At 40.4% G+C, this 12227-nt stretch overlaps 1 protein-coding gene across 2 annotated transcripts in view; it reads left to right on the top strand.

Moving 5' to 3' along the window:
- sema4bb (sema domain, immunoglobulin domain (Ig), transmembrane domain (TM) and short cytoplasmic domain, (semaphorin) 4Bb) overlaps positions 1 to 12011 on the top strand; it is a 64368-nt gene extending 52357 nt beyond the window's left edge. For both annotated transcript variants that reach the window (XM_087830381.1, XM_006779847.3), the window contains exons 10-15: positions 137 to 287; positions 847 to 1057; positions 1174 to 1289; positions 3651 to 3808; positions 4136 to 4227; positions 5970 to 12011. In XM_087830381.1, the coding sequence (XP_087686507.1) occupies positions 137 to 287; positions 847 to 1057; positions 1174 to 1289; positions 3651 to 3808; positions 4136 to 4227; positions 5970 to 6742 (1501 nt within the window). In that variant the 3' untranslated portion in view covers positions 6743 to 12011. The remainder of the gene's footprint in view (positions 1 to 136; positions 288 to 846; positions 1058 to 1173; positions 1290 to 3650; positions 3809 to 4135; positions 4228 to 5969) is intronic.
- Positions 12012 to 12227: the final 216 nt, after the last annotated feature.

Raw genomic sequence — 12227 nt, 5'->3', positions numbered from 1 at the left:
GTTTCTTGCCGTTGCAAAAAAAATCTCAGAACATGTGGAAAATTGTGTAATGTCAAGTTCTGATAGGTTAACATTTTGGTTCATTGACCAGTTGTTCCCAGCTGAAACCCTTACATCCTCATTAATACGTTTACAGGTATAAAGGCGCCTCGGGAAGCTCCGCGGTCTGTGCCTTCACTATGGAGCAGGTGAAAAAAGCCTTCAGCGGGCGCTACCGAGAGGTTAACAGGGAGACACAGCAGTGGTACACCTACAACCACCCTGTACCAGAACCACGGCCTGGGGCGGTGAGTTGTGAAGGCCATATCTTATGACAAACAGTGCAATTTACTGCAACAAGACACAACTTCTTTCTGTGGCTCTTCATTCAGTAACAGATAAAATGACAACAAAGAGCTGTCTTTGTCATGCGTACAAAAGCTATATTAAACACACCAACAAAACATCCCGTCCTACCTGTAGTGTTATTTTAGGCTGTTGAACAAGTCTGATGTGAAGCAGATGTTCCCCATTTATTTTCTTTGTCTGCTGGAAAACAGAAAGTACTGTCCTGCTGTGGGTTGTACAAGAGCCAAAGAAATGCCTCGGAGCATAAAAATAGTACATACAGCTTAAGAACATGATTAAACCCATCAGCCAATGTGGTAGTTTTAAGCTCCTTATCTCACTGATTCCATTTTCATTTCTGTGTTCTTAAGTAATTAAAGCCAAGGTCAAATGTAATTCAACACCCCATCGTATTGTATCTATTTTTCAGTACTGCTCAAATAATAAGCAGAGATTCTTTTTTTTCCTTCTTCTTCTTCTTCTTCTTCTTCTTCTTTTTGTTATTTACTCTCCCCACAGTGCGTGACCAACCACGCCAGGCAAATGGGAATCCAGTCATCCTTGCACATGCCTGATAAAGTGCTCAACTTTGTCAAGGACCATTTCCTGATGGACAGCGCGATCCGCAGCACGCCGCTGCTGCTCAAACGCAGCGTACGCTACACGCAGATCGCTGTGCACAAGATCCAGGGCATGGAGAGAGCTTATGATGTGCTCTTTATTGGCACAGGTGGAGCCTAATATATTCTACAAGCATTTCATTTAATAGGAGCAAAAACAGAGCAGAAGAAAACTGTCCTCTGAAAACTATATATCTCACTTCCGCTTGTTCTCTGTGTCTTCCAGATGATGGAAAACTCCATAAGGCCATCAATGCCAATGACAAGATGCACATTATAGAGGAGATGATTCTGTTCGCTGAGCCGCAGCCAGTGCAGCACATTGAGCTTGATCCTCAAAGGGTAAATCACCACCTTTACCATATACGCTGTATATAAAAGATGAACATAACTACTCCCAATTTGTTAAATTTAGTGTCTTTGCTGCCTCCATGTTTTTTGTTTTTTGTTTTTTTTGTGACCATATTAGGACAAGAGAGAGTGAGAACTTATCAGCTAACACTGCCAAGCTTTTTTTAGCAGAACTCATCAGCACACAGGTGCTGGTCATTATTGTTGAGTAACATATAAAACAAAAACCTAAAATTTCACTCACCTGAGGTAGTCCACAGACTTCATTTGGTTTAGTACCGTATTTTTCATAACATAAGGCGCACCGGATTATAAGGCGCACTAAGTGAAACAAAAAGTCATAAGTCAAATTTTACTCAACTCATTATTCTTGCTGTCTCCACTCCTGTACCATTGATTCATTAATGTTGAATTCTCTCGCAGCTGCTCTATTCCCATTTTGTTGCACTATATTAATGACTAACCTCGTATTATGGATGGATTGTCTCAGTTGTTCTCCTGACTGAATTGCCATGCAATTGTCCCTAACCATCGGGAACCCTCACGTTAACTTTAATCGAGTGGAAATAAAGTTAGCGTTCATCCTCCAACTTCACTGTGTTTATGTTATGCTAGCATAGCTGTGTTGCTAGCGATCACGTACCACATCATTATATAACAGCTAGTCCAACTTCAGTAACCCTAAAAAAGTCACTGCTGTTTAGTTTTCTGTCTTCATTTATGTTGGAAGTGATAGCAGAGCTGTGCGTTTTAATTTTTTCAGAAATCTCTCAGTCAGAACATGCTACATCATGTTTAGGTGGAAACTAGCGAGCTAACTTCCTGCTAACTTAACTCCGCTAAATGTAATAAATTCTGTTTTCATGGATGCCTGGATGTTAAACTTAATTGTTACACCTGGTAAAGCAGCAATGCTGATCATTTTATTAAAGATGAAAGAATTTAGACAGTTTTTAACTCTCAGTGATGCCGCAGTGTTCGTTTGACTTTGGGGCCTGAACTGGATGGCCACGAGGCTCCTGACTACGGTAGCCGTAATGCTCTGACAATCCATCAAGTGGTGCGGCTTTGTAGCTTACCAAAGTCGTACTAAAACATTTTTTGACTGATTTTTTTAGTGTCGTGTACTACATAAAATCAATTCAAGGTCAGTAAGGCACACTGGATTATAAGGCGCACTGTCAATTTTTGACAAAATTAAAGAATTTTAAGTGTGCTTTATAGTGTGTAAAATACGGTACACTTGATCACAAAGTATGATTCTATTAAAAATGCTCCTGAAATACCATAACAGCAGTCGAAAGTTCAAGTTCACTGGCTTCAGTTAACAGAGTTTAACTCTAAGAAACGACTACGAGATACAGACATCTGTGTCCGCATCCACCTGTCAGTCAAAACCACCAGTCAAAGCTAACTTTAAATGGTAAGAATGTTTTAAAGGTTGAGTTCACCGGCTATCCTGTGGACATTAAAATAGCTAGCCCTTCTTTTGGCGCACTCTTCTCTTGCCTTTATTGTTAGACTCTGAAGGTGTCTTTTTGATCATTAGCAATATTTAAAGCAGAAAATAAGGTAAAATTGATTTACTACAACTTAATAACAGCGTAATACAACCATAGTGGCAGTGTTGCTTTGTATCCATTTATAATAAATACTTTATCCCATTTTTTAATGTTTGGTGTTTAATTTACAACTAATGAAAATGTGGAAGAGCGCTCTTTATCAGACCTCAAACTGGCTTCAGACATCTTCTTTCCACAGGGGCCATTCCATTGAGTTTTCCTGTAAGTTATAGCACCGTCTGGAACAGAGTTTATGATCCTCTCTGGCATTTTACCCAGAGCTAAATTTCATTACCTTTTCTCTCTTTATTACATAATGGCCTCTCTCGGGGCGAGCAGCCAAACTGAAATCTTATCTTAGATTATGTAATTCTAATAAAGTCTGAGATACTGTTTGTGAGTGTATTCTTAGCTCCAAATAGGGAAATGAAAGACTAAGACAGAATGCATATGGTGTCTGTCTAATACAAGGGCCAGAAAAGCTGGTCTAAATATAGATTGTATATTTAGGAACAAGGGGAATTGTGCGTCAGTATGACAGGAACATTAATGTTGCAAATGCATATCTGATGCACAGATGTAGGTAGTAAAAGTGCTAAAGATGCTTCTCAGATGGTATCAAGGAGAACAGCTGGTCAGAACTACTCCATTGTGTATGTTATGCTTTTCTGTTGTAATTAATTGTTTAGCATTTTTCGTCTTACTCTGCAACCAAAAGCAGAATGTTTTTTACCTTTTATATTGTAGTTAGATCTGAAATGCACCCCCTTCCCTCCCTCCTCCTCTACAGGGTCTCTTGTTTGTGTCATCTTACTCTGGCCTGGTGGAGGTTCCTGTAGCTAACTGCTCCAACTACCTGAGCTGTGGTGAGTGTGTGCTGTCCAGAGACCCTTACTGCGCCTGGACCGGACAACTGTGCCAGGATGTCAGGATGGCTCCACCTGACAGGTGAGAACTACAGCACGCAGGAGGAAGACATAATTACACTGTGCCTTTTACTGTTAAAAGCAGGAAAATATGCAAGGATAAAAATTCCTCGTTGCTCAACCTTATGTCCTTTCTACGAATGTGCTTTTTGCTTTGAACGTCTACCCAAACAAACACACAAAATAAGCATTCAAGGATCTGCTTTATGTCCCAGAGCAACATTAGTCATTGTATTAGTAAGTTTTAAATGAAAGACTTGGCGATTGCGATAGGAGACATCAGTAATGTAATGTAAGGTGCCTGTCATTACATCTGCCTGTTGTTTTTGTTTGGTATGTTTTGCCTCAGCCACTGGCAGCAAGACGTGGAGGAGGCTGACACATCAGCTATTTGCAACAGGACTCTTCCTAACCCCAGATCTGCCAGACCAGTAGCTTCTCGTGAGTGTGTTCTTTCTGCACAGTGGCCTTTAATTTAAGTGTGTCTGTCACCTCACGCACAAACAGCATGCACTTAGAGTTCACAAAAACATGTTGCCACTACTGTCAAGTCATGCACATACAGTTGTAAGAAAAAACAAGTTGCATATTCATGCAAGTTGTTTTCCAAATTTCAGTTTTGAATTTAAAGTGCTGTAGTAGGAGCGTCAGGCTTATATTTAATGGATATAAAGACAATTGGCTCAGCATTCAGAAAAAAAAGATTAAAGATTAAAAATTTGTCTACTAAACCTTGCACCTCAGATACAGGAGAAGCAATAGTTTTCATCCTAGATCTGTCTACTTGACGATATTCATGGGTCTGTAGGAGTTTGTATAACTGCATGGGTTTCCTGGATTTGGGGAAAAGTCATTTGACCACACCCCTAAGCTTGTCTAGTGGGGGTTCAGGAGTATGGGATATTGGGTAAGCTGTTGCAGGCTTTCCAGTTCCTGTACAACCACAGTGTGAACTTCGTTCTTAATGCCAGCACTACGTCATATTTCTCTTTCCTGTGGGTCGTGGACTCAAACGGTGTGTATGAAAATCAGCACCTCCATGACTGAGGCTTTGGTTCACAGCTGTAAAAAGGTGGATTCCCCACTTTGATTGAGAAATTACGTGTAGCCTCAAATAGAGGAGTTGAGGAATTTTAGGGTCTTATTCACAAGTAAGGGTAGAGAGGAGCAGGAAACAGATTGGTGCAACATCTACAGTGATACGGGTGCTGTACTAGTCTAAAATGGGGAAGAGAGTCCTGTACATGAAAACAAGGCTGTTGATTTACCATCCCATCTATATTCCTACCCTCAGGTGATTTTGGGTATCCAACTAGGGTGCCTCCTGGACACCTGCTAGGTGAGGTTTTCTCCGTATGTCCTACTGAGACTAGAGATTAGATCTCTAAGCTGGATTGGGAACACCTTGGTGTCATCCTGTAAAAGCTGGAGGGAGATGGCTGGGGGGAGGTAGGGCTGACCCAAACCCAGATAAGTGGCAGAAAATAGTTGAAGGGTGTTGAAACTAAAATGTTTTTGCTGATGTGTTTTATGCACATAAGATTTTAAATGGATTTAAGTAATAGAAATAGAAATATGGTGTTAATTTGTTAGCTTCATCGGTGGTTCTTTATTATTTAAGAAAAGAGCCATGCTTTCTGTTTACATTCTTTGTTTTCAAGTCGGTCTAAGCTAAGCTAATGAGCTAAGCTAATGAGCTAAGCTAATGAGCTAAGCTATGAGCTAAGCTATGAGCTAAGCTAACTCGTCCTGGCTGTAGCTTAAAATTAATTGATCCCCTCATTGTTGGAATGTGAAACTACACCTTCAAATGAGACTTTCTTCATCATGACTGCCAGGTTTATAAGACCAAGATGAGTTGTGATAGAAACACAAAAAAAACTCATGTTAGATGTTTTGTCTTCTGTCTGTCTTATTAAGGATGTTTTGTGTTGGTTTACACAGCATGTGTGTAAATATAGGCTTAGTGGTCTTAACATATGCTATTGCTAATTGCCAGTAATTAATCAAGTGATCATGCAAGTGGTTTTTTTCTTCTTTCCCTATTCAATCCCTACTCAGCTGAGGTCTGAACCAAACTGTGGGTTAAAAGATTCATTGCATCCCAAGTCGGTATGCAGTTGGTCAAATTACTGGCATGTTTCAGTGTTTTGAAACAACATTCCTTTTATTTTTGTTTGTAGGTGGCTCCCCTTGCCAGCTCATTACCATCCCAGCCAACACATTTAGAGTCCTGCCATGTAAGCTGCGGTCCAACCTGGCACAGAGGAGGTGGCGTTACAGTGATAGCGCCAGCCAGTTCCTCTATGCTACCCCCGAGGGAAACCTGGTAGTTGTGGCTCAGTCTGAAAGGATTGAGACCTATCAGTGCTGGTCAGAAGAGGAAGGCTTCCACCAGCTGTTGGCTAACTACTGTGTGAGGGCAGAACCACGCCAGGAGAGTACCACTCTGATTGGTCACTCCCGCACGCCTCACATCATGCGCGAGGAGACCATCATCCTGCCTGGCGAGTCTCGCTCTGAGCAGGTCCATACGAAGACGTACTGGAACGAGCTGATTGTGGTGTGCGCTCTGTTGGCCTTCTCCCTCGTGGTGTTCTCCTTGTTCGTCATCTACAGGAACCGTGACCACATGAAGTCCATGCTGAAGCAGGGCGAGTGCCCTAACATGCAGCAGAAGAAGCCACGGATAGTTGGAAAGCCCACAGAGAGTTTACCGCTCAACGGTAACACAATCCCCGTTTCTACTTCAGATCACAAGGGCTACCAGACGTTAAACGACAACTACATCTGCAGCACGCCGACACACGAGTCCTCGCCAGATAACAGCAAGAGCTTCTCCGAGGCCTCCGACAGGCGGCCGCTTAACCTGAAAGAGAGCCACGTGGAATACTCCCCAACCTGCCCTCGGCCCAGAGTGAGGTTAGGCTCTGAGATCAAAGACTCCATCGTATGAGAGCACAGCATTCATTAAGCGACGACACCCTGTATCTTCACGAGGGATACAGGCCACCGAGCAAAGGAGAGGAGACCCAGACATCCTCCTATATCACAGCACATCTTTTATTTTTGTCATCTTAGTTCTGTGATCAGTGTGGAGGTCATTTTGTTTAGTCATTTCCACTCCGAAGCCAGAGGTCGGTCCGGTTTGCTGTGTAAGGCAGAATAAAATGAAGCAGCACAATACTCCAGTTTGAGCCAGGATCAGGAACCATGGCAGCTGCTAAGAATAATTCTCACACATTACTTTTTTCTTTCTTGGAGTCATTCTCATGGCCACTAACACCATATGTGGGTGAGCATAAGGCTGGGCAATATGGGGGATTAAAAAAATAAAATAAAAAGATAAACAGAAGACCTTTTAGTTCCAATGTTTATCACACTGTCTTTTTAGGTATGCAACAATAAAAAGTTGTCTAGTCTAGATATACATCATATACTATTACAACCACAGACAGCGAATTTAAAAATATTTATATTTTACCCAGCCCTGTTTGAGTAATCTTGCACATTCTCTGCAGAGTGTGGCAGCCACACGTCTGTTATTATGCACACTAGAGCCAAGCTACAGCTACATGGTGACCAAGAGTTCAGGTTTAGAAGTATTATAGTACATGAAATGCATATTCATTAAGATCCACGCATTATGGACACAAGTCATAAACACATTTGTCCCCATTCGCTGAATAAACGTCATGACTGTATGAGGATAAATAAGATGAAAGCTGAAGCGGAGGAGGAGAATACGCCACACCACTGTCTCAATGAAAAAGGACTGCAACGTTAAGATGATAGAATATGTGTAATTATATACGATGCTACGCCTATATGCTGACCTTTACCTCCTGAATGTATGTTGTCGTCGAGAGAAAGTCTGTTTCACTCAAACAAAACTGCACCACAGATGATTTAGAGAGACGGTTGCATTTTCGCTCATCTGAGTCAGCCCTGCTCTTGAGTGTTGACCTGCAGATTCCATGATGGGTTTCTAAATGGACTTAAAAACAGCTGCCCCCTTTTTTTTTATGTGCGTGTGCGTATTTGTTTGTTTTGTTTTAATGGAACTGAAATTCCAAGTGCAGAGAGGCAAAGGAACAAAAAGAAATGGGGACAGCTACACCTCCACCACATTTGGGGCAGCACCAAAATCATCGTTGTGCACTGTGCCAAAAAAAGCTAAACAAAAATAACTTGATTGTCTTATCTAAATGCAATAGTGCCATTCTCACATGCCCATCTCATGCCTCGTGTTAGCATTGATCACTGTCAAAGAGCACATGATGACGGACCCAGGGGATGGGTTTCGCTAAAAGTATTGTGGCACTAATAATAAATAAATGTAAAGTGCAAGGTTGGGGATTTCTAAGACTGTTAGCTCATAGCAGACTTTACGGACTGTGTTGGGCAAAATAATTGTTGTAAATTTTGAACCGGGGCCAAATGTTTTACATGGCGATTACGTGCCATGTGGTTGTCAGGTGTGAAAATATTCCAGTTTTCCTTCTGCCATCTCACCGAGACACATCTGAGACGGTTGAGCTCAGCTTGTCTACTTTAAGTGCTAATCAAGCCACTCGAAATGTAAAACTTACAGAATAAGTAATAACTAATGCTGCTGTAGGGGACAGGAAATGTTGCGAGTTCTCTTGTCCAGACTACAGCTGTATGATATCATGGCATAGATACACAGACCTTTTGTATTAGCTCAGTTTGACCCCGCCCCCACCAGGTTACAGGTCCCAGACTCGCCACACTCAGTCAGAAGTCGAGGTGACATAAATGTGAAAGCACAAGTAATCAGGGTGTTGAATACTTACAGGTTTGCACATTTCACTAAAATCAGAGCTTGTTCCAAGAAATGCAACTACTGAGGTGGACGGTATGGCTGCTAAGGAAAATTTTTAGAAATCAGTTATTACAGGGACCAGTGCAGCCATCGCAAACACTCTCGCACCCACATTGCTTAGACTTTTGAGACTTAACGAGCAGAATTTTCCAAAGATGCAGAACTCCGATCATGTTGTGTAAATCTGAATGAGAAACATTTACACAGCCGTAAGGACAACATGGCACCACATGTCTTAGACTACAACACCAGGTCACTGTATTGATTATGTAAGCCTACAATATATATTCCAGTGTCATGCAGGATCAAAACTTTGCTTTTTCAAACACTGAGCAGATGAAATGCTATGTAACTGCTACAAGTTGACAAAGTAACTGCACAGCATACTGCGCAACAGTGGTCAGTGTTTCCTTTGTTTTTTAGGTTTTTGTTGTGTATATACAGTACCTGTGCTTAATATTGTGTGTTTTTAAGGGACCTTGTGCAAGATGTGTTGTAGAGATAGTCGTGAAACTAGAGAGTGAACACTGGTGATTTTTTTTTTTTTTTTCTTCTTCTTTAATAGTGCTTTACTGCCTAATTTAGAAAACATTTGACCACACTGTTAGTTTAGCATCTGGACTGGTTTTCACTCAAGCACATCAAAGCAGGACAGAGATGGGGTTTTTTCATGCTACTGATGAGAGTTTGATGAAGAGATCAACATCTTTTTTTTCCCTGTAGCTAATGTGATACCACAGCTTTCTGTTAGTTACTTTAGCTTAGCATTAAAAGGAGAAACTCTGTCTGACTTTGTCCATAGGTAATCTTAGTCTGCCATTATGAACCGTATATAATAAAAAAAGATGGACCAAGTCTACCCATTGGTTTTAAAGCCCTCTTATGAAGCCTTGATTTTAACATTTTATAATTTTTGTCTTATTGGTGCATTTGAAACCTTCAAAATGCACCACAGACATAATTAAAAGGTCCACAGCTGTGAACTATCAATCAAGTTCAGCGTAGCCAGTCTTTGCATTAGTGGGCTTCACAAAACCTAAAACCTGCGTCAGAGGTGACGAGTATCACAATGATTATCAATTTTCAGTTTTACCGCGAGCTCTCTGCTTCAGGTTCTGCTCATGCAAAAAGGAGCTTTTCACGTATCATTTGGCTTTTCTTCCACTCGAAAAGGATCAACTGAGTCACATCTACTCCAGTCACATTATGAGAGGAGTGGGCACATCTCTAAAGATTATTATTTAAGAAAATGACAGTAAATTGCTAAACCAGAGCTGCGAAGAAAATGACAGTAATAATCCAAAAGTTGTTAATCTTGTGAATTCATGATCATCACAAGGGTACCAAGTGGCAAAATGAATAAACTCAACTTGTATTTTTTTTTTATTTATTGCAGTTTCAGTGCTGTTGTTTATTTCTCATATGACAGCTGCACGTTCAAACTCTGAAACTTGATCGTTTAAAAATGACTTACAATGATTGAGCAGGTTGTTTATATAAAGCACGACTCCCAAAAGAAAATCTAGATCAGACATTGAAGCATGTCATAAATAAAATAACTATTTTAACCTGAAACTTTAAACGTATAATTATGGTTAGGGTTCTATTTTCATCTGAAGTTACCACAGTGATCTAGCCAGGTGAAAGGAGAGCCTCCTCTATGATTCTGAAAACTGATTTTTTTGCTTAAAATGGCTGCGAAACTATAACCTTAGCACACCCCTCATTTTAGCAACGAGCATACAGCTAGCAGCTACAAGCGCCTGTGTCAGCATTGATCTGTCATTCAAGCTGCCACTTTCATAAATATCATTTTAATGGAATTTAAACGGGAAAATTACTCAAGTCATTTCTGTACCAGGCTGTGTACATGATTATTCTGCCTTGAAGTTGGGAGTTTTGACATGGGGATTAACTTATCTTTGGGTCCAGCCTCAAGTAGCCATTAGACAAATTGTTCTTTAGGTGTCAGTCTAAAAAGTTCCCTGAAAATGTATCATTTTTTCACACTTTGGCTTTAGACTATTTATCAAAAGCAGATGCAGTCTTTTCTGCCGTTTGCTTTGCATATGCTGGTATGAGCAGACAAGCTGGTTCCTCCTTTTTTCAGACTTTGTGCTAAGCTGGGGTATCAGGCTTCTAGCTGTAGTGCATAAATACGAGCGCGATATCAATCTTATCTAACTCTCAGCAAGAAAACAAATATTCTTTTCCAAAACTATTGCAAGCTGAGACCGAGCAAACAAACCAGAGTATTGCATTTGCCAACAGATGGATAACCAAAATGAAACTGATTCCAGAAGGCTTGTGTTTTTCCATTTCTGCTAACACAGATTTTTCTAAACTATATGATATCTTGGTAGCCTGCTTTGATATGTTTGGTGGATAACTTCACAGCATAAAATGCCTTTGGATATCACATTGCTCTGCCTTTAGCCACGTGCCACATTGTACACTACCCAGCAGTGACCTCACCAACAGAAACATGGTGAATGGCGTGATTGTAGCCCTCAGTGGGCATGTTTAACTCCACAACGCAACACGGGTCAACAGTAGATTTACAAATTCACCTAAGCCACCATTAACTTAACCTGCTAACTAGACTGGGAGCTGCTCAAAATCTTGTACCATTCTGCAGCCTTTGCTCATCTAAGAAAAAAAAATGGTACTGTACACATTGGAAGCATCACTTCCTCTGGTGAGGTCACCTATTTAACAATTCACCACCTGATCTCGTTTAGAAATGCTGAAGTTAAAATGCAGTTGGACCTTGCCAATTAATAAGCTTAGATGAAATATATACTGTGTGATAGCTTTGCATATTTATCAATGATGGGCCTTTTCCATAAAAGGCAAACAGTAGTACAACAGTTTTGAGTAGCTCCTTATTAATGCAACATACTGTACTGGATATGAATGTAGCCAACTATATATTTGTAGAACACGTACTGCAGTATATTTTCCTAAAATGGCTTAAGTAGGCAATCCATTGCAACATCTTTTTTTAGGATTTTATTTCTTCAGTCATAAATGCAAAGAAACGACATCATACAGTTAATAAACCATTTGTGCTGCATGGTATAGTACGTGAACAAGATGCAAGCACAGCTCCAGATCCTCCATATCAGCTCAGCCATGAGACGGCGACAGCCTCGCCTCAGCGTATCGAACATCATAAGCTTAGTTGACTGAATAACGATTAGACAAATGTGGTCTTGCCTGCATGATTTCTTTTTTTTTATTTGTTGTGTACAAATAACATTGTGAACTGTATTTTTTTGTATCATTGAGATTGTGACTGTTGTTTTTATTATATTGTACATAAAAGGCACTTTATTTTAATTTTTTTTAAATAAATGAATAAATACATGTTTTGACACATGCATGTGGAAGTCCATTTTTGCACTACAGATTACAGTTTAGTTTGTGGCTCTTGTGACATTTTAGATGTGGAAACAAAGCAGTGACTCTATATAACCTTATACTTTAAATATGCTCAGAGTTGCATGTTTTCTATATAAATGCAACACATAAGATGTTTACACAAATCCTAAAACTAGAGAACTAAATCCAGTTTTATGTCTGTGAGGGGCAA

Source organism: Neolamprologus brichardi, chromosome 1, assembly GCF_056152115.1.
Source record: "Neolamprologus brichardi isolate AB-2024 chromosome 1, ASM5615211v1, whole genome shotgun sequence".
Classification (NCBI taxonomy): domain Eukaryota; kingdom Metazoa; phylum Chordata; class Actinopteri; order Cichliformes; family Cichlidae; genus Neolamprologus; species Neolamprologus brichardi.
This window is presented reverse-complemented; position numbering and strand designations above follow the sequence as displayed.